General features: G+C 44.5%; 2 protein-coding genes across 2 annotated transcripts in view; both read left to right on the forward strand.

Moving 5' to 3' along the window:
* Positions 1-2,393, forward strand: part of KCTD5 (potassium channel tetramerization domain containing 5) — a 33,274-nt gene extending 30,881 nt beyond the window's left edge. The window contains exon 6 of the mRNA XM_039355562.1: positions 110-2,393. Coding sequence (XP_039211496.1) covers positions 110-139 — 30 coding nt within the window. The 3' untranslated portion in view covers positions 140-2,393. The remainder of the gene's footprint in view (positions 1-109) is intronic.
* Positions 2,394-5,703: 3,310 nt separating this feature from the next.
* On the forward strand, positions 5,704-20,117 carry UBE2I (ubiquitin conjugating enzyme E2 I). The gene is made up of 7 exons (XM_039355563.1): positions 5,704-5,943; positions 6,098-6,175; positions 6,251-6,334; positions 6,638-6,710; positions 7,735-7,844; positions 8,073-8,152; positions 19,474-20,117. The coding sequence occupies exons 2-7, from the start codon at positions 6,110-6,112 to the stop codon at positions 19,535-19,537; spliced, it is 477 nt and encodes a 158-aa protein (XP_039211497.1). The 5' UTR covers positions 5,704-5,943; positions 6,098-6,109; the 3' UTR covers positions 19,538-20,117.
* The last annotated feature ends 5,665 nt before the right edge of the window (positions 20,118-25,782 follow it).

Genomic DNA, 25,782 nt, shown 5'->3' on the forward strand with positions numbered 1-25,782 from the left:
TGCATCAAAGGCATGAGTTTTCTTAGAAACAAGAATAAACAATGTTTAGTATACAAATCCACTTGGAAGATTTTGTCAAATCTAATTTCTCACTTGGTTTTTTTTTCAGATTTTGCAGGAACGAGGTTCGAGAATGTAATTATGTCATAGTATTGAATACAGAAGATTGTTTTATTTGCATCACCATACGACGAGGCTTGGCGCCAAGTAGAAGTCTCTTGTGCAGACAAGATGGATTTGTAATCTTTGAAAATGTTGTGGCCGGAGCAGGCCTGTGTTGCTGCTTCGTTCTGATGCTGGATCTGATTCCTGGTTGTGCTGATGGAGATCCCACGGAAGGACTAGGCTCTACTGTATACTTTTGCCCTGTAGAGCTGCAGCACTTTCTCCAGTGCCAGCCAGACGAAGTTGTGCTGGTTTGTGGGAAGTAATTGGGGGGTTAGTTACTGCAGGTGGTTCAAGGACAACATATTGGTGCTACTCCAGTCCGTATACAGGCCTCTGTTACTAGCAGCCTCTGTGAACTTCTCCTATACATTCCTTTGCGGTTCTAATGTAAGAATGTTTTAGGGAATAAGTATTCCTCTGTCAGGTTAAATGAAATATGTGTTTCCTAATTCCTCTCCCCTCTTCCCTTTGCTTCCTTTGTTACCCAAAGGGGAGAAGTCTCTTTTTGCCTGCATTTCTAGAGTTGGCCTTCAGATTGCTTGATCTTACAAATGTCAACATTCAGTTTGACTACACTTAAGGATTGAAGGCCAGATTTGTTTACAAATGATATGACATCTTGTCTTTCAAATACATGGCTACCCACCATGTTTTTTGAAAATATCTGCAAATATTGAGAGTGGAAAGCTGAAATTAGGCCTCAGATTTTAATCTTAATGGCTGCTCAGTGCAGAAGTTTGGGAATGAAGGTCTGTGTGCCCTAAAGCATAGAATTTAGGCAGCAGAAAGTGGGAATTCTTCTGATTCTTAAACAGATGTTTACAGTTATTTCTATATTCTTATCTATGCAGTTCTTTCTAATGTTTTGGCAAATACTGCCAAAATGAACCATAGTTTCATTAAGAGAAGCTTCTAGTAAATGTGAAAAAACACAACTGGATCTTTTTAGAGCACTGTGTTTAAATGGAACTCTTGGCACGCCTTTCAGAATAGTTTAAAGAGGAATTGGCCAAACTTCTCTTTGTTCTTTAGAAAGGTGTCCCTGCTTGTTTGAGGCTCTATAGCATTTTACCCATATTTTAAACTTTCATTAAACAAGTTACATAGTACTTTTTTTATAATCCACATGTACTGTCTCAAATGTCTGCCTGCATTTGGAGATGGCATTAAGAGCACAGAAGATCGCAAGGCCTCCTCAGTACTTTTGAAAGATGCTGAATTGATTAAAGTGTAATTACATAGAATAGCTGTACATACACATACACTCCCTGAGTATTCCTAGTCAGGATCCATGTTTTACTTCTGAGTTTTTGTGTCTATCACCAGTTTTTCCCCTGAAAGAAGTATTGCTTTGAGAAGTACTGAGAAACAGGTTTGTGTACATGGCCATGCCTCTTGGTAAGGTTGCCACTGAACTGACCTTGGCTGTGGAACATTCTAGAAGACAAATCAAGTGGCTTGAAGGATTATCAGTATACCTTCTCTAAAAGATGGTGCTTAGAATCCTACCTGCCCAGCTTCTTTTTGAACCACTTGAAGTTATTAGTAATTAGCCAGCTCATTATCAATGCCAGCCTGAAAGGGGAGAGCAGCCAAGCTGAGGATGGGGCAGGGGAGCCTCTTCACACGGCTGTGCATCCCCTTCAGCACGAGCTCAAGGGCTGGCTTTGGAACAAGTGAGTTGTTCCTCCCTCCCCCTTTCCATTTCTGAAGGTGGCCTTGGAAGAGCAGGGAGGGGAGGGGAACGTTGACACGGATTCGCTTTTGAATAGCAGGCAGTTCAGAAGGGCTATTTTTCTGGAGGAGCTTAAATCCAGGCAAAATACTTCCTTTGCGCTCATTTTGGTGTGATTTCTTGCTGAGTTGGGGATGGGGGTGGGAGTAGTATGTGAACAATATAACATCACATTTAAAGTTTATAACTCAAATTAACCTAAAAAGCATGGAATTTTTCTTTGTATTCTTCAAGATTATGTAATCTTATAGGGCATGAAGCTTTGCTTCCTGGAAAAAACAGTTTAAAACAATCCATTAACCATTGATTATCACTCTTTTATGGTAGTATCTTCCCACGTTGTCTTCCTCATTTCAACAAACACTGTTATAGAATGTTGATGGTCTTACCAAGGGAATTGGGTAGATTTTAATAACTTAAATTGACACTTGTCTTTGAAGGCATTTGCACTGATTCTGGATTCTGAATGATAAACGTTGGTGTTAGCAAACCTGTTCTTTTCAGTTATTCTGTCTAACTTTTGCACTCATTTTTATTTAATGACAGTGAAGGTTAAATGCTTTTTAAAATGCTTTAATATCTTGTAGTGTGTCCCCTTAAACTAATTTAATGCGTGGATAAGGCACAACAATGATGCTCAATAAAAGAACAACAATAGCAGAAGAGGGAGTTGTCTGAAGATCAGTAGGCTTCTTCCCCCCCCCCCCCAAAAAAAATAGGCTGTGAAAGTTCTCTCCAGATTTAGTACTCCTGAGGTAGGACCTCCCTATTTTGACTGGACTTTGCCTACTGAGCCCTGCATTTTGAGACTTGAATGTTGCAAAGAAATACAACATCTACTGTGGAATCAGTAGAAAATTCTCAGCTACAAGTTCTCTGCTTATCAGGCGGCCATAGTTCCTTAACACCAAGTGAAGATAGGATCTCAACACTCAGTGGAAACCTATAGAGATCAAGCCTTTTGGATCAGTTTTGCTGACACTTTCTCAGGGGCTCTCAAGCAACATCTCAGGCTGGTTCTTTTCCCCAAGAAAATGTCTCATTCCAAATATCATGGACTGTTTCAGGGCTAATGCCAATGAACCACTGGGAGGGAATTTCCTGCAGGCTTGCTGAAAAAGTTGTAGCAGTCCGATTTCTTTTTTTTTTGTTCTTGAAGATTTTCACATTAAGTCTCAAAATAAAAGGCCACCCTTGGCCTGGAAAGAATCCAAACCAAGAGTTTTATTCTATCCTCAGGCAGAAAGTCCCCTGATAATTTGGTATGCTATCTGTGTCAAGAAGGGCAGAGATGAGGGCAGTTCAGTGCTGGAAAAAGTTGCAGACACAACTAGGTAAAGCCTCTTACAGTTTACTGTGATTCCCAGATTATTTTAGAGTTAACATGTCACATCTTCCTTGTGGGCTGGAAAAAGGGAAAAGAAAACAAGTGGCCAAAGAATTCTGAGTTTTTCATGAATTAGAGTAGAATTTGAAAAGTAACAGTTTCTTGAAACACAGAACTAGTCACAATGGTTATTATACCTTCAGTATTTAAACAGGGTGAAGTCATCCTCTCGGGTTTGGTAAGAGCATCCTTTAGTCACAGAATGGGACAACGCAGATGTTTGTTAACTTCACCTATTATTCTTGCAAATAGCAAAGTTATTGCCTGGAATGAATACTTATTACCCTTTACATCAATTCACTGCCCTATATATTCTAAACCAAATTGTTCATTATCTCAAATAGCGAATCCCAAACTTCAACATTTGGAAGGCATGGTTAGTCAGGGCAGTATTTTGGTCAGTGGTGGTCGGAGGCAGATCAGCTAGAGGCATTTTTCTTCAGCTTGGCTTTCATCATTCTCAACAGCGGCGACCCATCCCATCCTGAATGCCAAAGCCTATTATAAACTTTAGTCCTAAAGGATCATTGTTGAGATGTCAACTCGTGTGTTACATGGGACACCAGGCCCAGGGTTCACCAAGAACAAGACTGAGCTACACTATTCCTGGGGTATAAGACTGGCAAGTGATTTCACAGAGTACTTGTGATTCCTTTAAGAAAACATGGTGTCTTATTAAATGAGGGCGACATGAATGAGTCTATTAAGGAATGCTGTTTTCACAGGAGGCAGTGGCTTTTGACAAGGATAGGAGGAAAAGATTTGCTTCTGGTGGGTGATAGAAAACCTATTTTATCCTGTCAACAGAGGAAATGCGATTTGCTTAAATTAAACCACTTTTTGGGTTGACAAAGCTAAGCTCAATGCTTCATATATAATGTGCTAAGCTTCAAACGTTTGTAATCAAGGTTAAAACTAACACAATTCTACATGTGCAGATGAAGTGGCTAAGTCTTTGGCCTGGTAATATATGTTCAAACCCAGCCACTGAGTCAGACTATTTCATGTAATAATCTTATTTACATGATCTTTATAAACAGGATGATTTCCAGTCCACCCTGCTGATGGCAGGGATCAATTTGGGGATCTTTTGCATGCAAAGAGGATATGCAGGTAGTCCTCAAAACTTTGTTTAGTGACAGTTTGAAGTTATAGTGGCGCTGAAAAAAGCAGGCCATTGCAGCATCTCCATGGTCATGTGACCGAAATTCAACCGCTTGGCAACTAGCTCATATTTATGAAGGCTGCACTGTCCCAGGGCCATGTGATCATCTTTTGTGACCTTCTGACAAAGTCAATGGGGAAGCCAGATTCACTTAACAAATGTGTTACTAATATAAGAACTGCAGTGTAACTCAACTGTGGCAAAAAAGGTTGTAAAATGGGGCAAAACTCACTTAACAACTGTCTCACTTAGCAACAAAAAGTTTGGGATTAATTGAGGTAATAACTCAAGTACTATCTGTATTGCCTATGAACTCTGGTCCATTCTCAGTGTTCCCAATATTTTTTGTTTATTATCCCAATATGGATAAACCGTACTTAAGGTTGCGTTTTGTAAGCGTCTTGCAGAAGAACCAGCGCAACTACCAGACTGTCTGCTGCTTCCCTGCGGCTCATTCTCCTGATCCACTTTCGTTGCAAGGATTCTGGCCAATAGTTACTGACAAAGATCATAAACAAGATTGCGCAACTATATCTGATGCATCCTTTTCCAGAACAGAGGGACCCTTTGGACGTTCATGCCCGTCATCTAATGGCTTGACTGCTGTAATGCGCTGCGTACGGGGTTGTCCTTGAAGACTCCCGGAAGCGTCAACCGGTGCCAAACGCCTTGGTGCGCCCCTGCTCCGTGAGCTGACCTGGCCGTTTCCCACAACAGACCGCTCGCCAATTCCATCGCGCAGGTGCGCGCCTGCCTTCCGGACCCAGGGTCCCCGGAGACCCCGAGGGCTTCTTCACCCCGGGCCGTCGCAAGGGAGAGCGGGAGCCTTGCTTTCCTTCTCAGCCGGCCTGGCCTCCTTGCCCTCGCTTAGCCTTTCCTTACTTTAAGTCGCTTTGATCGCAGGCGCCCGCCCGCCCCCTCGCCCTCGATTCCGCGTCCCTAATTCGCAGCCGCGGAGCCCCCGTTTCGGCAGCGCCCGCACCGGGCCCGACTCTCTCCCTGCCTCCAAGCGGCCACTCGGCCGGAGCGCGACGCCGCCTCTGGATCGGGCCCGGCCAGAAAGAGGCGAAGTGGGCGCCGCTCGCCCCGCTGCCGGCGAGCCGGGAGGGAGCGCGTGGCCGGAAGGGCCGGGCGGGCGGCGCTGAGCCGACGGGAACGACGCCGCGGATCCGGCCCCGCCCCTTCCGGCCTCCCGCCCGCCGGCTGCTCTCTGCCGGAGCGGGGGGCGTGGTCTCGGAGCGTCCCGCGCGGCGGCGTTCAGCTTCGCGCTCTCGACGCAGGCGCTGTCGCGCAGACGGGTCGCGCCGAGGGACAGGCCGTGCAGACGCGCTCCGTTTTCTGCGAGGGAAAGGCCGGGTTTGAGACAAAAGGGGGGGAGGCGGATAGGGAACATCCGGGTCATTCGTCGCCGCCGCCGCCTGAATCCGGGACACGCGCGGGGGTTGCTGCTGCCGCCTCCGCCGCCGTCGCCGCCGCGGGCGCTTCACGGTGAGGCCGCGGGCGCCGGAGGGACGCGCCTGCTGCGGGGGGCGGGGGCGACTGTCAAGGTCAGGCGGGCCCCGGCGGCGCTCCCGGCCTCGGCCTTCCGGGAGCCCCGCAGGCCCGGAGCCGGCCCTGACCGGCCGCCTTTGTGTCGTCGCAGAGTTCGTCGACCATGTCTGGGATCGCGCTCAGCCGCCTGGCCCAGGAGAGGAAGGCCTGGAGGAAGGACCACCCGTTCGTGAGTGGCGGCGGGCGGGGCGGGGCGGGCGGGCGAGGGCCTGGGGCGGCGCGGCTAACCTTCGGCTCCTCGCAGGGCTTCGTGGCGGTGCCCACCAAGAACCCCGACGGCACGATGAACCTCATGAACTGGGAGTGCGCGATCCCGGGGAAGAAAGGGGTAAGGGGCCCTGCGTCGGGCGGGGGGGCGGGGGGGGCGGGGGTCCTGCGCGGCCCCCCCGGCCGGCCGTGGCTCCCGTGACGGGGCTGGGGGGGGGGGAAGGCGGTTCCCGGGGAGGAAGTGCGCATCGGCTGCGGCGGGACTCCGGCCGGCCTGCAGCGGAGAGAGCCGCGCTGGCGTCCCCCTGAATCGGGGCCTCCTCGCCTGCCCCGCGGCCTTGGACGGTTCCCCCTCTGGGCGGCTCAGCCCGCGGAAGTGAAGCGCTCTGGGCAAACGGCGGCCCGTCTTGTGCTTTCCCGACAGACCCCGTGGGAAGGAGGCCTGTTCAAGTTACGGATGCTTTTTAAGGACGATTATCCCTCCTCGCCTCCGAAATGTAAGTCTGGTAAACCTCAGGGCTGCCAGGGAGAAGGAGCCCAAGCGCTCGACAAACAGCAGATAGGTTGCTCCTGGCAGATAGATTGAGCAAATTAGGAGGTGCATTGATATCTAATTTACACCCCCAAAGTTAGAAACTAGCTGCCTGCAAGGATCACCGGCTCTTTTCCTCTGGCTGCATCCCAGCACGCTGGTTTCAGGGTTTGATAAGTTCAAGAACTTGGCCAATTCTGATTCTCTTATAATATTTTCTATCTGCTTTGTGAAATCATTTCCTTTCAGAAGCAAGGACTATTATATCTCGGGTTTTGAGCAATTTTCAAGCTGTGTATAGCGCTCACAGTGCAAAATTACTTCTTTCGTTGTGCAAAAGTTCTTGGAATCCCCAGAACATAACAGGTTGTCCTGAATCACAGGAATTTGCCGCTTCCTTTATTTTGCATGACTCGCCTACTGAAGTTTTTATATGGGCAAAGATTCTGAAATTTACTTTTCAGTACCTTGTATGCTGTTTTCTGTTTGTCTCTTCTTGAGGATATACTTCTTTCCATTGGATTTTTCAGAATTTTCATTTTCATTTTGTTAATTGGTTCAGAATCTTACTAAGTGTTTGAATAAATATTTTGGTGCATGGAATAAATATTATTGGATACATTTTTAAAAATTGCTACATTTCAGATCTGAGTTTCAGCAGATCAGCTTCCTTTCCAAAAAATTTTTTTGTTGGTGGTCTTTCCCACCCAACTCCTGTGGCTGTCTTTAAATTATTAGTGCTCTTTTAAAAGAGATTTGGTTGCAAAAACCTCATTCAGAGGATCCACAAGAGATATCATCAGTCGTAGTCCTTAAGATCTTAAGGGATTTCAAAAGAAGTTCAATTGGTTTACTTCAGAGACGGGAATTCAAACTGGGTATAGAGACAAAGATCATATTCTTGCTCCCTAGCATTGATTGAAGCCCTGCTAGCTTTTAAAAGTGTTTTGCCAAATCCTTTTATCTGAACCAAGTTTTCCTTTCTCTAGGCAAATTTGAGCCACCCTTATTCCATCCAAACGTGTATCCTTCAGGCACAGTCTGTCTGTCTATCTTAGAAGAAGATAAGGATTGGAGGCCTGCAATCACAATTAAACAAGTATGCATTTTGTTAAAACCTGGACCTAATTTATGTATTATATTGACTCAAATGCTCTTACTTGTATACCCGTAAGACCTAATGATTTCTTAATATTTTAAATTTACAATTAACAGCTGGCAGTATGCATTTAATACATTGATGAAAATATGTATCTGATTTTAATCCATGATTTTGCAAGATGCGAGTGTACTTTACAGTGATTCTTCTCTCATTCTATGTTCTTAGATCTTGTTAGGAATTCAAGAACTTCTAAATGAACCAAATATCCAGGACCCAGCTCAAGCAGAGGCTTACACAATCTACTGGTGAGTTGCCTTTCAACTAATTTTTATAGCAAACATGGATCATCAAGTTTATGATTAAAATTGGTTTCATCTTTTCACGTATCAAGGATTAGGTCTGTGAACTGCAGGTAGTCCTTGACTTATGATCACAATTGACCCCAAAATTTATGTTGCTAAGTGAGGCCTCAGTTTTATGATTTTTCTTGCCACAGTTGTTAAGTGAATCATTGTGATTGTTAAATTAGTAACCTGGTTGTTGAGTGAATCTGGCTTTCCCCATTGACTTTGTCAGAAGGTAGCATGATCCTGGGACACTGCAACCGTCATAAATATGAGTTAATTGCCATGGGTCCGAATTTTGATCAGGTGACCATGGAGGTGCTGCAACTGTCATAAGTATGAAAAATGGTCATAAGTCAGTTTTTTCAGTGCTGTTGTAAGTTTGAATGTTCACTAAATGAACTGTTGTAAGTCAAGGACTGCCTGTATCTAATTTTGTTCCATTTTCTTTTAAAAACTCAAATAGGTAATGGAGCAGATTCATTTTCTGCTGCTCTTGGAACAAGGGCTTCATTTTAAACCCTTTTAGACAGGTCTCTTCCCTCTTAGAGTTGCATGTGGTACTGCATAATATATCAGGGCTGTGTGTGTATACATGTGTGTACTTAGGTACATTTTAAAAAAGATTGAGGTACAAAGGTTGCTGGGAAAGTGAGGCAGGCCCAAGGCGACCTTAGAGTAGGAGGCAGGCACTGTTAGCAAGTGAGACCAAAGGAGGGGGGTGTATTAGTCCATCCCTGCTTCAGAGAGGATTTGATTGATAAAACTTAAATGGCAGCCCATCTTATAAAACGACAGTAATATCAGAGATGAGAAAACAGTAGCATTTCAGTGTGTGTTGGGGGGGGGGGGAGAAGCCTGCTCTTGATGGCCTTCCAGAAATGTGAAGGGGGGGGAGGCTTCTTGATCTGGAGGGGAAGGGGGTGCTTCATAAAAGGCGCTCTCCTTGGTCCCGCTAGATGGCAGCATTTAGGGGGGGGACCCAAAGGTTGCCCTGGAATGAGCAGATGCTTCAGGGAAAGGCGGTCTTCCAAATAACCTGGCCCCGGCTGCCTGGGGCGTTGATGGAATCGCTATCCCTTTGAATTGCACCCAGAAAGAAACGGAAAGGCAGTGCAGCTTGGGCAGCAATGTTGTCACATGGGTAAACAGAGAGATGCCCAGCCCTGGGAAGGGTCAAAGGGGGAGGGGACAAAACTCCCAAACTCTGTCTAGCTAAGGTTGACCTGGAGCTGCTTCTTGCCCATCCAGACTCTCACGGCTGCCAGGCGCTGAGAGAGCACTGAAGTGAGTCATCAGCTACCCAGCTGGGGTGAAGATGCCTAATAAGTGTCATCAACACATGTAGATGTTGAAAGAAGTGGGCAGCCCAAATCCCAAGGCTAGACACCCCCCCTCCCCCAGCCACGGAGAGAAGGAGAATCACTGAAAAGCAGGGCTTCCCAATCTCTGTAGGTAACACAGAGGATGCCATGATCATGATCTGGCCTAAACCCAGGTGGAAAAGAGTCCAAGTAATCCACTTCACTCTGGGCCCGCTCAATCTCCTTTCCTAGAAAGGGAAAACTGAAGATTGGCTGGGTCCAAGGATGGCTTCTTCTAGCGGGGGGGGGGGGCACTGCCTCCTCCAGGGCAGGCAGAAGCACCTTCCCTCCCACAAAGAGGCACTCACTTCAGCTGCAGATTTTGACAGAGAAATTATTTATACCTCCATGCTTCTTACAAGCCAACTCACTGCGGTTTATAGGGCAACAACAAATGGTACTAAACAGGACCAAAATAATAAAACAGAAAATAACGCAAATAAAACTGTAAATCCATAACAGTCATTATCCAAATAATAAAAAAATTAAGAATGAAATGCTTATATAAGGAGGTCTTCTGTCTTGACACTCAGAAAGCAAAGAGAAAAATAACATTAACCCAAACGTGAAAGAGTGAAAATGTTCTGGGGCTCCTTTCGTGAAGGGAAGTCTCTCCTCCTGCCCATTCACTACAGGCAGTCCTTGACTTACAATCACGATTCAGCCCAAAATTCCTGTTACAGAGTAGAACATTTGTTAAGTGAGTTTTGCCCCATTTTACGACCTTTCTTGCCCCAGTTGTTAAGTGAATCCCTACAGCTGTTAAGTGAGTAGCACAGTTGTTAAGTGAATCTGGCTTCCTCCATAGACTTTGCTTGTCAGATCGCAAAAGGGGGTCACGTGACCCAGGGACAAGGCAACTGTCATAAATACGAGTCAGTTGCCAAACATCTGATTTTTAATCATGTGACCACGGGGATGCTGCAACCATTGTAAGTGTGAAAAATGATTATAAGTCACTTGTTTCAGTGCTGTTGTAAACTTGAATGGTCGCTAAATGAAATGTTGCTAGTTGAGGACTGTCTGTGTTCTGCTTCTTGGACCTCTTTAGGGAGGAGCCTCTACAATATTTCTTATCTAGAATGTAATTTATATGTAAACAAAGTTATAACTAGTAGCCACCACAAGTTTGTTAAAAAGACCAAACCAATCTTATTTCATTCTTCGATAAAGTGACTAAACTAGTAGACCAGTGAAATGCTGTGGACGTAGAGTGGAATAGAATTTGGAAGGGACCTTGGAGGTCTTCTAGTCCAGCCCCCTGCTCAAGCAGGAGAACCTAGACCAGTGGTTCTCAACCTTCCTAATGCCGCGTCCCTTTAATACAGTTCCTCATGTTATGGTGACCCCCAACCATAAAATTATTTTCGTTGCTACTTCATAACTGTAATTTTGCTACTGTTATGAATCGTAATGTAAATATCTGATATGCAGGGTGTATTTTCATTGTTACAAATTGAACATAATTAAAGCATAGTGATTAGTCACAAAAACAATATAGCAATGCTGGCTGGAGAAGGTTACTCTTTCTTGCTTAAAAATGGGAGGGAGGGAAGGGGAAGAAAGGAAGGAAGGAAGGAAGGAAGGAAGGAGATGGAGAAGGAAGGAGATTGAAGGGGGAAGGAAGGAAGGAAGGAAGGAAGGAAGGAAGGAAGGAAGGAAGGAAGGAAGGAAGGAAGGAAGGAAGGAAGGAGAGAGATTGAAGGGATGGAGATGGAAGGAAGGAAGGAAGAAAGATTGAAGGGGAAAGGAAGGAGATGAAGAAGGAAGGAAGGAAGGAGAGAGATTGAAGGGGAAGGGATGGAGAAGGAAGGAAGGAAGATTGAAGGGGAAAGGAAGGAGATTGAAGGGGGAAGGAAGGAAGGAAGGAAGGAAGGAAGGAAGGAAGGAAGGAAGGAAGGAAGGAAGGAAGGAAGGAAGGAAGGAAGGAAGGAAGGAGAGATTGAAAGGGAAGGGAAGGAGATGGATGGAAGGAAGGAAGGATTGATCTTTGGAGAGTCATGTTTTCCCAGATGGTGATGAACTGCAACTCCCAACATTCCCCACTCTTCAAGTGCTTTTTAGGGCTGCTGGGGATGGTAGAGTGGAGCCCCCCATCCTCATCCCGACACCTCTTGCCTTCTCCCAGCTGCCCCTCGGGACCTGTCCTGCCCCTCCAGCCTCCTGAGCGCCATCGCAGCGGCAGGATCGTGGGAGCCCTTTTCCACACCACGCAGCCCTTCACCGCCACAACCCTTCCCCGACTCGTCACACGCGAGAGGGGCATGGCCAGAGCGCCAGCTCCCACTCGGAAGGTGCCAGTTCTCCCCTCCCGGCCCATCCAGCTGGCCTCCGATGCACATGCGGGCATTGCTTTCTTCCCTGCCGCATGGCCGCTTCCGAGGCCCAGAGTCCGGCGAGCCGATGGTGAGGGAGGCGAGCCGGGCAGCGGGGGGGAAGCTCTGATGCAGTGCGGAGGGCGGCCGGGGGCGGAATGCAGCTGGGCAACCAGGAGGCGTGGGGATCGGCTCAGCGCTGCAGCTCAGCTCAGCCAGTAGCGGCGGCAGCGGTGGAGCAGCCCAGCGGCAGCGCCATCAGCGGCCCAGACCCGGACCGGACCAGCTGCCCACGCAGCTGAGCCGGCCCAGGGCAGCGTCGGGGACGCGTGTCAAGCCCCTGGGCTTGGCATAAGCCGGGAGGACGCAGCCGGCCGACGTCCGCATGGCCCCCATGAGCACCGCCTGACTCCCGACAGTCAGCTGGGAGTCGGGTCGGCATCCGGATGTCAGGGAACCGGCGGGGCCGCTACACACCGCCTGGCTCCTGACAGCCAGCTGAGAGTCGGCCTGGCGTGTGCACATCAGCTGGGAGTCGGCCCAGCCTCTGCTTGTCGGCCTGGCTCCTGGGAATCAGCTGGGAGTCCGCCTGGCTCCTGGCCAGCAGCTGGGAGTTGGCATTGCTATGGCACTGCAGCGGCAGGAGCAGGCGCTGTTGGAAGAGAAGGGCGCCCTGGAGGCGGAGGAGGGCGGCGGCCGAATAGAAGAGCGTTGTCTCGGTTCCTAAGACCATCGGAAATATGTGTTTTCCAATGGTCTTAGGCGGCCCCCGTGAAAGCGTTCGATCCCCAAAAGAGTCGCGACCCACAGGTTGAGAACCGCTGACCTAGACCATCTCAGACAAGTGACTGTCCAGCCTCTTCTTAAAAATCCCGTGATGGAGCACCCACGATTTCTGGAGGCAAGCTGTTCCACTGGTTAATTGTCCTCACTGTCAGGAAGTTTCACCTAAATTCCAGGTTGCTCTCTCTGATCAGTGGTTGATCAGTTTCCAACCACTGTTTTTTGTCCTGCCCTCTGGTGCTTTGGAGAATAATGTGACCCCCTTTTCTTTCTGGCAGCCCTTCAAATACTGGAATTGAAGTCTAAGTATATTGAAGTCTAAGTATACATAGGCATTTGATAAAGTAGACCACAACCTACTCATTGGTAAGCTAGAAAAAGGTGGAATAGACAACATCACCACCAGATGGATCTGTAGCTGGCTGGCAAGCCGTACTCAACGAGTAGTCCTCAATGGCCTACATCCACATGGAGAGAAGTAAGCAATGGGGTACCACAAGATTCTGTCTTAAGCCCAATATTCTTCAATATCTTCATCAATGACGTAGATGAGGGAATTGAAGGGGAACTCATCAAATTTGCAGATGACACCAAACTGGCAGGAATAGCCAACACCTCAGAAGACAAACTCAGGATTCAAAAAGATCTTGACCAACTTGAACAATGGGCGCTATCCAACAAAATGAGTTTCAATGTGGAAAAAAGCAAAGTTTTATATTTAGATAGGAAAAATCAAAGGTACAAGTACAGATTGGGTGAGACCTGACTTAAAAACAGTAGCTGTGAGAAGGACCTTGGAGTCCTAGTGGACAATCACCTGACTATGAGCCAGCAGTGTGCAGCAGCAGCCAAAAAAAGCTAATATACTCCTGGGTTGTATAAACAGAGGCATAGAATCAAGATCACGTGAGGTATTAGTACCACTTTATACAACCTAGTAAGATCACACCTGCAATACTGCAGCCAGTTTTGGTCACCATATCACAAAAAAGATGTTGAGACTTTGGAAAAAAATTAGAGAAGAGTAACTAAGCTGATCAAAGGCTGGAGACTAAAACATACAAAAAAACGGCTGCAGGACTTGGGTTTGGCTAGTCTAAGGAAAAGAAGAAATAGGGGCGACATGATAGCAGTGTTCCAGTATCTGAGGGGCTGCCACAAGGCAGAGGGGGCAGGTTGTTCACCAAAGCACCAAAGGGAAGGACGAGAAACAATGGTTGGAAACGGAAAAGAGAGAGAAGCAGCCTGGAATTAAGGAGAAACTTCCTAACGATGAGGACAATCAACCAGTCAAACAGCTTACCCCCAGAAATTGTGAGTGCTCCATCACTGGAGATTATTAAGAGGCTAGACAGTCACTTGTCTTGAGATGGTATAGGTCAGGAGTAGGCAACCCAAAACATTGAAAGAGCCACTTGGACCCGTTTCCCACTGAAAACAAAACACTGGGAGCCGCAAAACCCTTTTGATATCTAAAATGAAGATAACACTGCATATATCCTTTTTTACCTTTATTTGTGTGTGTGTGTGTGTGTGTGTGTGTGTATACATATACATACATACATACATACATATATATATATATATACACACACACATACACACATATTACACACATACATACATATATACACACCTATAATAAAGGTAAAAAAGGATATAAGCAGTGTTATCTTCATTTTAGATGTCAAAAGGGTCTCTCTCTTTCCCTCCCTCCCTCCTTTCTCTTTTTCTTTCTTTTTCTCTCTTTCCTTTCCCTCTCTTTTCTCTCCCTCTCCTTTCTCTCCTCTCTTTCTCTCCCCCCCTCTCTCTCCCTTTCTCCGATCTTCTGCTCAGCTGGCAAGCTGGCTTCAAGCTGTTCTCCAACAAGCTCAGGGGTAGGCAGCCTTGGCTCTTTTTATGACTCATGGACTTCAACTCCCAGAATTCCTGAGTCAGCATAGCTGGGCTAGCTAGCTCTCTCCTGCTCCTGCTTCCTGCAGAGACACAGCAAAGAGAAGAGCTCTGCCCAAATAAGCTTTTCAGCTCGTTGGAGACTACCGTGAGTCCACTCTTTTTTACACACACACACACACATACACACACACACACACACGAGAGAGAGAGAGAGAGAGAGAGAGAGAGAGGGAGGGAGAGAGAGGGAGAGAGAGAACAAGTGCCTCTCTCTGTCTCTGTCTCCTCAAATGGCCGAGGAGGCTGGGAGCCATAGGGGAAGGCTCAAAGAGCCGCATGCGGCTCCGGAGCTGCAGGTTGCCGACCTGTGGTATAGGTTCTCCTGCTTGAGCAGGGGGCTCGACTAGAAGACCTTTAAGGTCCCTTCCAGCTCTATTCTATTGTAATTTGTCACCAGGGAAGTTAGATCACAAGACTAGAGCAGGAGCAGTAAGTGGTTCTATTACACTGAAGCACTACTTGAAACACTCAGAGGATGGGGAGTGCCTGTTGTCTTTAACCCTGCCAATTTATCCAATCCTGTGCTTCCCACCCGGATTTTTGGACTCATTCCTTATTTTTTTAAGCAGATAAATGCACAGACATGACATGGATACCTTCTTAATCTGCATAAATGTAGATAATCAAGAGCCTTTGTAATTTCCTTTGTAATTTCTATACATATGTTCATAGTATGTTTAGGTGTGTGTCATGTATGTGTTTCACTTTGAGAACGGGCAACTAAATTTCATTTTTGATGTGTGCCGTTGTGCCCACAATAAAAAAAAATGACAATAAAGGTTATCTTATCAAAGGCAAAGTGAGGCAATGGATGCCAAGAGCTTCTTTAACATGTGGGGGTAGAGAGGGAAGCAGTCACTCATGGGCAGAATCCCAAGATTAATATCAGAGATGCAAGTTAGGTAATAAGTCTATTCCCTGTGGAGAAGCAGAACTGTTAGGAAGTGACGATGCTATGTGGAGAAATTAGACCGTGCTGAGAGAATAGATTGGAGTATGGAATGGAAAGGAGGATGTGTGTGGATTTTTTAAGGGAAAAGTCCAGGTTGTAGTTGGCTCTTTCTGGTTCTCTGCATTCCTTCACTCTGCATTGGGCTTTCTCCAGCAGCCAAACAATTATTTAGGCAAAACTTGGTTCCTCCAGGGGCGCCCACCTTTAACAAACAGTCTGAATTTCCAAAACAAGGATTCAGGTTTATTTATTTATTTATGAGACTTATATATCGCTTTAAGTGCAAGGTTGTGCAAGAAATCCCATTACAACCTCCTTCAAATACTTCCTGCTTCTAATTATATTTTGTCTTTGATCTACATCTCCACATCTATTATCTTGTTTGCAAAAACTCCAGGTTTCAGTCCCCTGCTGCAAACTATGATTATTAACCTCAGTTACTTTATATCAGTGGTGGCGAACCTATGCACTCAAAGCCCTCTCTGTGGGTACACGCGCCGTCGCCCCAGTCCTAGGCCTTCAGCTGGATTTTATAAAACTTTTTCTCTTTAGGCCTCCGCCGCTGTGTGCAAAAGAAAAAGAAAAAGTTCAATCAGTCAATTTCAACTTGTGGGGAAAAAAAGGTCTTGCAAAGTTGGAATCGATTGATTGAACTTTTTAATCCCACCCAGTCTGCCGTTACCACCGCAGCCACGCCCACTCAATGGGCCACGCCCACCCAATGGGTCATACCCAGCAAATGGGCCACACCCATCTGGCACTCGACGATGCATACCGTGGGGCAAAAAAGTATTTAGTCAGCCACCAATTGTGCAAGTTCTCCCACTTAAAAAGATGAGAAAGGCCTGTAATTGTCATTATAGGTAGACCTCAACTATGAGAGACAAAATGAGAAAACAAATCCAGACAATCACATTGTCTGATTTAGAAAGAATTTGTTTGCAAATTATGGTGGAAAATAAGTATTTGGCCAATATCAAACGTTCATCTCAATACTTTGTTATATATCCTTTGTTGGCAATGACAGAGGTCAAACGTTTTCTGTAAGTCTTCACAAGGTTGGCACACACTGTTGCTGGTCTGTTGGCCCATTCCTCCATGCAGATCTCCTCTAGACAGAGCAGTGATGTTTTGGGGCTGTCACTGGGCAACACGGACTTTCAACTCCCTCCAAAGGTTTTCTATGGGGTTGAGATCTGGAGACTGGCTAGGCCACTCCAGGACCTTGAAATGCTTCTTACGAAGCCACTCCTTCGTTGCCCGGGCAGTGTGTTTGGGATCATTGTCATGCTGAAAGACTCAGCCATGTTTCATCTTCAATGCCCTTGCTGATGGAAGGAGGTTTGCACTCAAAATCTCACGATACATGGCCCCATTCATTCTTTCCTGTACATGGATCAGTCGTCCTGGTCCCTTTGCAGAGAAACAGCCCCAAAGCATGATGTTGCCACCCCCATGCTTCACAGTAGGTGTGCTCTTCTTTGGATGCAACTCAGCATTCTCTCTCCTCCAAACACACGAGTTGTGTTTCTACCAAACAGTTCTACTTTGGTTTCATCTGACCATAGGACATTCTCCCCATCCTCTTCTGGATCATCCAAATGCTCTCTAGCAAACTTCAGACGGGCCCGGACATGTATTGGCTTAAGCAGGGGGACACGTCTGGCATTGCAGGATCTGAGTCCCTGGCGGCGTAGTGTGTTACTGATGGTTGCCTTTGTTATGCTGGTCCCAGCTGTCTGCAGAGAGAGGTCCCCCCGTGAGATTCTGGGATTTTTGCTTACCGTTCTTGTGATCATGTTGACCCCACAGGGTGAGATCTTGCGTGGAGCCCCAGATTGAGGGAGATTATCAGTGGTATGTCTTCCATTTTCTAATTATTGCTCCCATAGTTGATTTCTTCACACCAAGCTGCTTGCCTATTGCAGATTCAGTCTTCCCAACCTGGTGCAGGTCTACAATTTTGTTTCTGGTGTCCTTCGACAGCTCTTTGGTCTTCACCATCATAGTGGAGTTTGGAGTGTGACTGTTTGAGGTTACGGATAGGTGCCTTTTATACTGATAACAGGTTCAAACAGGTGCCTTTTATACTGATAACAGGTTCAAACAGGTGCCATTAATACAGGTAATGAGTGGAGGACAGAGGAGCCTCTTAAAGAAGTTGTTACAGGTCTGTGAGAGCCAGAAATCTTGCTTGTTTGTAGGTGACCACATACTTATTTTCCACCATAATTTGCAAATAAATTCTTTCCAAATCAGACAATGTGATTGTCTGGATTTGTTTTCTCATTTTGTCTCTCATAGTTGAGGTCTACCTATGATGACAATTACAGGCCTCTCTCATCTTTTTAAGTGGGAGAACTTGCACAATTGGTGGCTGACTAAATACTTTTTTGCCCCACTGTAAGTGGGTTTTGGTTGCAGTTTGGGCACTCAGTCTCTAAAAGGTTCACCATCACTGCTTTATATAATGGGAGGGAAGAATAAAGAGAGGGAAAGTTCTGCCTTTTAACGAATACGGTGTAATAACCTTGTGAAGGCTCCTAAATTCTGAAATTCCCTGCCTGCAGAAGCTACAATGGCTCCCTCCCTGTTAATATTCCGGAGGCAATGGAAATGCTGCACTTTTGCAATCTTTGGGAAATAAGTGTTAGTGTTATGACTGAGTAATTATACAGGCAGATCTTATGAAAGGATTTCTGTTGAAATACTACTTTTAAAAATATATTGGTAAGTGATCAGCTGGTTTGATATTACTGGACTTCAGTTTGAATGGATGTTTTATTAATGTTTAGCGTTTTAAGCAGTATATGCATTTGGTAAATGAAAAATTTTCCACTGATAAACGGTTTTCCACCTCATCATTAAACATGTACATAAATACCTTTATAATACACTGGGTTTGTATTATACAAATAATATTTATATATAATTATAGTACATATACACAATTATATATACTGGTGGCACAACGGTTACAATTGCAGGCTAATTCTGCTCACAGCCAGGAGTTCAATCCTGACAGACTTGACAGGTTGACTCAGCCTTCCCATCCTTCTGAGATCAGTAAAAAGAGGACCCAGATTGTTGGGGAGCAACGTGCTGACATTGTGAACCATCCAGGGAGCACTATAAAGCACTATGGAGAGGTATATAAGCCTAAGTGCTATTGCTATATACAGATCTGAATTCTAACCATTCCTAACAGGTTCAGCTGAACTGCAGTCTATCCAGAATAGTTCAGCAGAGTTTCTGAAACACAGTACATTTATTTGAAAACAAAACATATTTTTATTTTGAAATAGTTGATTTTGAAGCATTTGTTTTATTTTCTGAAGTTACGAGTTACTCTAAGTATATTTTTCGATGGAAAAGCTGCATGCTAATAAACTGTTAGGCGTTCGCAATTAGAAAAAAATGAGATCCATTTTCTACCACACGAATAAAGAGCTTGCTGCAGGGCTCCTGCTCAAAGCCTTTGGAACATGAGAAAACGTCATTAAGATCTCCAAGGCCTCAGGGTCATTGGTTCAAAGTGAAGGGGGTTTTGGTTTGGTTTTTGGAGACTTCCCTGTAGAGCCCCCGTGTTTATCATCCCTTTCCCATTCTTGAATTACTTCATTATTAGAAATAATTGCATACAATCTGATAATTGATTTTGCATCTGAAAGCAATGCTATTCCTATTAATTCATGCATACCAAAATTCATGGGAGGCGTGTTCTAAAGTGCTTTTACCTGAGTCCTAGCATGTAACTCCTGTCTAATTTCCATCTCCAGGGAAACAGTGCATATTCACATAAGATATCAAGAGTTTGATTTTTGTGGGGTTTTGTGCTAGGGAGAATCTGATCTAGAACACTTTATGGATTCTGATTTTTGAGAATTGTTAGCTTTTTTCTCTCTCTACATTTAGCCAAAACAGAGTGGAATATGAAAAGAGGGTTCGAGCACAAGCCAAGAAGTTTGCACCATCATAAGCTCCTGTCATCCACATCTTTAAAGGAAGGGATTAATTGGCAAGAACTTGTTTACAAAACTTTTGCAAATCTAATGTCGCTATGTACAATTAATAGTCATTTAGGGGAAGGGATTATATGTGTGCCATTTTCCATATTCACCACTTGTATACAGTTCTAAACTTGCTGAATTGTCCCCAGTTTTTCATACAGGGTCTCTTCCTTCAGTCTTTTGTATTTTTGATTGTTATGTAAAACTTGCTTTTATTTTAATATTGATGTCAGTATTTCAACTGCTGTAAACTATAAACTTTTATACTTCTATAAATTCACTAGTATCTCTAGTTTCTTTGCTCTCAGATGCAGGCACGCTTTAAAATGTTTGGGGGGGGGGTGTTTTGTTTTGTTTTTTTGCCTCTACTTGGCTGGTAAGAAAAAACATGTCCTCCATTCCCTTTTGTTTTCTATCAATGAATTAGATTGTTGCATAAATGCCTTGGATCCAAAGTCAGCCGCATCTTGATTCTGCGTCACCTCCTTTGTGTTTATGGAGTTTTGTCTGTGTTGCTGTTTAGAGTAAATAAACTGTTTCTATAAAGTTTTTTGTCTCGCTTTCTTCCCCATTCCTTCAATATTACACCACTTCTGGAGAAACAGCTACTCTACACTGCAGGTAGCACAACTTGATCTGCAGTAGTTTCAATTAAACACTGGGTGAAGGGAGTCACTTGCTGATGCTCAGATGTGTTGTCTGCTGTAGCTGTCAGCAAACCATACTAAGAAATCCAGGAGTTTTAAGTATTTCAAGTATAAAACTGTTTTTCATACATCTGTAAAAATGCAGTTAAATTGTATATGGTTGCATTAAAAAGTCAGTGATAATCCTTTCCCTTAACTCTTGGAAAGAGCAGAAATGTTTGAAAAAAATGAGAAATGCAGCACTCATAAATTTTGTATTGAGTTTACTTCATTCTCTGACACACTTTTGTGAGTTTACAAAAAAAGTTTTATGGTTAGGCCTGGAACTTGCTATGTAATCTAACTCGTTTTAAACTATACATAATGCCTGTTAAAATATAGGTTAATATCTGTTCACTGAAAAAAGCAAAAAGCTTTCAGGGATCTGCAAGACTTATTCCATGACAGGAACTTTCCAGAGAACTCCAGAATATGCCAGTTCTCCTCCAGGGCTGGTTGGGGGATTTTCCAAGATGAATTATCTGAACGTGAAGCACTGGGAGAGTTGATGTGGTTGACCCCTCCTAAACCCTTTACCAAGAATCCCTTCCAGCAAACCAGAGCAACACTGGATCAGGACGAAGGTATGCTTGGCACACCTCCACCTTCTTTAAAAGAGCAGAAATCTAGTCTGAACCTAGACAACATTTGCCACTGACGTAATCTTCCCAGGCAAGACTAATATGGGCAACCATAGATAGAAGGACATTTCAGTCAGACCTGTTTTGCTGATGGGGATGGCAAAAACATTCAGGTTTTGAAAACAATCATTCTGGATTTGGAAAGAAGCATCCAGTGTTCTGGTTTCAACCCATGTTCAGGACACGGGCTTTTTATCTGTGCGTAGTTTGGATATCCTGGTCATTCTTCAATTGGCTTTTAATAGCTAAGGCAAAAATGTGGAAAAAAGTGGATAGGTCCAAGCAGAAAATTCAGGTTTTCTTGATAAATTCAGAAAATCTAAACCCATATTGAATTATTGCATCATGAAGGCAATAGCTGCCAAACTACAAATTAGATTTATTGCTGCTGTCTTTACACCTTTTCTGTGTTGTTTTTCAGGCACAAAAGGAAAAGTCTAAACACAATAGTCAAAGAGGAGCATTTTTCCTAATCCTGCATTTGTTCATGAATTCCTGTTCAATTAAATAGCATCTCCAGGCAACTAACATACACAAACAGAAAATACATTTCAAAGCAAGTTTAGGAAAAAACAGGCCAGCTGAGATAAAAAAAAAACCAAAACCTGTAAGAAATTCAGTCCCATAACCACATGGGCTCCAGCTATTTGTCCTATTCCAAAGCGCAGGAATAACATTTTATGCTATCATTAATTTATTAGTGTGATCATTCTTAGCTCCAATAGCTCTTTGCAGGCAGAAAAAAACCCGTTACTACTGGCTTTTTTAAAAGCCAATATTTTTTATAGGATTGGTAAGGAACAGTCAGTTCCCACTTATTCTTATGGCCTACTTTGTTCTAAAATTAGAAAAAAGGTTGTTCATGTCCAAGTGCAAACTGCCAATGACAGCCCAGAGCATTCTGAAAGATTTCATAGGGAACCAAAGTATTGTTAGGTCTGTTGCTACTTGGAAGGTGGGTTGTCAATAATGATGCTGTGAGAATTTCTATTCAATCTCCAGCTGATTCGTGCCTTGCAGTTCTGATTCACATGAAGCTATTGTGGGTGATCATCAGGAGACCTGATCCATTCATAGTATTTAATTTTGAGGCTGTCCAACTCCATAGTGACTCCGGGTGGCTTACAGATAATTAAAAGAATAAACAGTATATCAAGTAACTGACCAGAGACAAATCTCAAAAAGTCAAACAGAAAAAACAACCCATGTGGTTCATGCTGTGTTTGCAGAAAGTCAACAGGGTTGTAGTACAAATCCCTTGGGGGTTCTCATTCCACACTTCAAAATGACACTGCTTAATTGATGAGACCCAAAGCATATACAATATTTTGCTTTCTGGATTTAAAAGACAGTGTTCTTATGACACACTTAGTCACCTGAGACAATTGCTTTAATAGAACAAGTTAGTTAAAATTACTTTGAGAACAACTTTGCTGCAATGAACTGTAAGTGGAGTTGTTTTTTTAAAAATTGGTATGGATTTACCATTTGTCCAGAATATGGCAACAGCTAAAGTTTTGGCCTCATTAGTCTGCACTGAAGAAGGCTCTCTCTGTATCTTCAGCCAAATTAGGTGCCAGAGAGCAGAAAGATCCCTCAGAGTATCACACTGGAGTCAAGTAAAGGAAGTTTATTATAAGATTAACATCTTACAATACAGCATTTTAGTTGCTATTTAATATTCTAGTTTTAAGGCCATGCAACTCTGGGTGGTTCACAATGAAGTAAAATTAAAATCTTTATCAAAGAAGAGACGGATGATTGAAATATGTTGAATTCCAAACCCTGGAAAGGAACCAGTTTTCAGCAACTTGTGAAAAATCAGTAGCCTGGGAACAATATGGATTTCCAGGTATGTCTGATTCCAGAGAGCAGGAGCCATCGTCATGCTTCCTGGGTCCTGTAAGGTGACACTGCTAAAGGAATGGGACCTGGAGCCTGTCTACTCTGACCTCGTTCGACAGTTCCCTCAGGTAGCTGGGCCCTAAGTCATGAAGGGCTTTTGCTAGTGCCTCGAATGGCAACGGAAACCCAACAGTAAGCAGTGCAGCTCGTGAAGCAGCAGAGGACATGCGCATATACTGTGATCCGCCCATGACTGCCTACATTGCTGTATTCTGGACTAGCTGTGGCTTCCAAGAGGTCTTCAAGAGTGGTCCTATGTAGAGAACACTAGCAATCCAATCACAAGATGACCAAGGCACAAGTCATTTTCAAAAGGGCTTATGACCCAGGAACAGGCACAATTGGTATACCAGATGTATCTGGCCACAGGTCCTTTTGGCCACTGTAACCACCTGCTCTTGAGCCCTAATCAGTTCTCCACATCCAGACCCATACAGCCTTCAGACACTGGGTCAGCCCTTTGACAGAGTCACTTCAGATGTATAACTGAGTTCCATCTGAAGGGGAGAGAAATAAACCCTGCAATGCCCCTCCAGTGCTCCATAAATAGGTGGCTGTGGATATGACTCACAGGGCTGGAAGGAATTTTGGTGGTCTTCTAGGTCAACCCTTTGCCCAAGGCAGGAGTCCCTGTACCACCCCAGACGAATGATTGTCCAATCTTTTCTTGAAAACCTCCAGCAATGGAGCACCTACAACTCCAGGAGGCAAGCTGCTTCACTGATTAACTGTTCTTACTGTCAGGAAATTCCTCATTTCCAGGTTGAATCTCACTCTTGTCAGCCACCGCTTCTTGTCGTGCCCTCAGGTGCTGTGGAGAAGAATTCGATGTCCTCTGTCCCGTGATGGCCTTCAATTATTATAAGACTGCTATCATGTCTCCCCTAAGCCTTCGCTTCACTGGGCTAAACGTACCTCGTTCCCTTAGCTGTTCATTGTAAGATTTAGCTTTGAGGCCTCTTATCTTTGTTGCTCTTCTCTGCGCTATTTCCAGGGCCTCAGCATCTTTTTTTGAATTGTGGTCATCAGAACCAGATTCTAAGTGAAGTATAAAGCAGAACTATCACATCCGTGATCGTCTCTTTGCTGATGCAGCCTAAAACTGCATTGGCTTTTCTAGCAGTGGCAGTGTGCTAGTGATTCATACTTAAGCAGTGATCCACCAGGACACTTCAATCTCTCTCACAATTACTACTGTTGAGCCAGATGCCTCCTATTCTATATCTATGCATTTGGTTCTTCCTTCTTTAGGGCAGGACACTACTTTTTTCATCACTGAACTCCAGTGCTCAAGTCTGTCAAGAGCCTTCTGAATCCTGCATCTATCTTCAAAAGCAATTCTCCCAGCTTGGTGTCATCTGCAAGTTCGATGAGTTAGGCAACCTTGGCTCTTTTATGACTCGTGGACTTCAACTCCCAGAATTCCTGAGCCAGCCACGCTGAGGGGAAAGGGAGAGGTTTCCAAGGTGAGCCATGCTGGCTCAGGAATTCTGGGAGTTGAAGTCCACGAGTCATAAAGCGGCCTAGGCCTAGGCCAGGGGTAGGCAACCTTGGCTCTTTTATGACTCGTGGACTTCAACTCCCAGAATTCCTGAGCCAGCCACGCTGAGGGGAAAGGGAGAGGTTTCCAAGCTGAGCCATGCTGGCTCAGGAATTTATTTATTTATGAGACTTATATACCGCTTTAAGTGCAAGCACTCTCTAAGCGGTGTACACCAGTAAGCAATGTATATATATATATTTTACATTGCCCCCAACAATCTGGGTCCTCATTTTACCTACCCCGGAAGGATGGAAGGCTGAGTCAACCTTGAGCCGGTGAGATTTGAACCGCTGACCTGCTGAACACAGTCAGCTAAAGTGGCCTGCAGTACTGCACTCTAACTGCTGCGCCACCTCGGCTCATTGAAGTCCACGAGTCATAAAAGAGCCAAGGTTGCCTACCCGTTTTAGCCCTTCATTTAGATCATTTATGAAGATGTTGAAGATGATTTTCTCCATTGATGACTACACACTGAATGTGATTGGTTAGTCAACTGTGAATCAATCTGGTGGTGGTGAATCAATCAATGTCTATCCCACATTGTTCTATCTTATCAAGAAGTGGGCTGTGTTCTACTTTGTCAAATTCCTTATTGAACTCTTAAATACATTGTATCCACACAATTTTCTTGATTTACTAATTTAGTCACTTTATCAAAATGGGCAATAAGTTTTGTTTGACATGATCCATTTATAACAAACCCATACTGGCTTCCAGTAATCACCTCACAAATTTACTGATTAATGATCTTTTCCAGGATTTTCCCAGGTATTGATGTCAAGATGGTTGATCTGTAATTTCCCAGATTGTTTTTTTCCCCTTTTTGAAGATTGGAAAACACATCAGCTCTTTTCCAGTCCTCTGATTCTAACCCCCGTCAACGCCACTTGAAAGCCACCACAGAGAAAGGTACTGCAAAACAGTATCTCCCACTCTCATCCCCTGAAGTTGACTCAAAAGCATATTGTGGTCGATGTTATTGTATGCTGTGAACATTGTTTTGTGAGCTGCCAGAGAAAACCCATTAGCATGATCTACAGAGGGGGGTATTGATTTCTTCATAAAAGCATCGGGCATGTAAAACGGAAGTGCTTTAATTCTGCAGTCAATATTCAGCTGTCTTTACCAAAGGAGTCTTGGGAGCTGAAAGCTCCATCGCTGGAGGCTTTTAAGGGATTGGACCATCTTTTGTCTATAATGGTATAGGGACTTCTGCCTCAAAAGTGGGTTGGACTAGAAGACTTCCAAGGTCCCTTCCAACTCTGTTATTCTGATAAAATTAATAGACTTTCTTCTTATTAAATCAATTCTGCTCAATCCTGCTTGCTTCCTTTTACATTTTCTGAGACTAGCCAACTACATGATGATGAACATGTGCTAGTAATTGGCCTTGTTTTCACTTGCTCTTCAAAACAATGAGAAGCCTGTTTCCACTGTAA

This window comes from Crotalus tigris, unplaced genomic scaffold (assembly GCF_016545835.1).
Source record: "Crotalus tigris isolate CLP2741 ecotype Arizona unplaced genomic scaffold, ASM1654583v1 scf7180000018693.663989, whole genome shotgun sequence".
In the NCBI taxonomy this organism is placed as follows: Eukaryota; Metazoa; Chordata; class Lepidosauria; order Squamata; family Viperidae; genus Crotalus; species Crotalus tigris.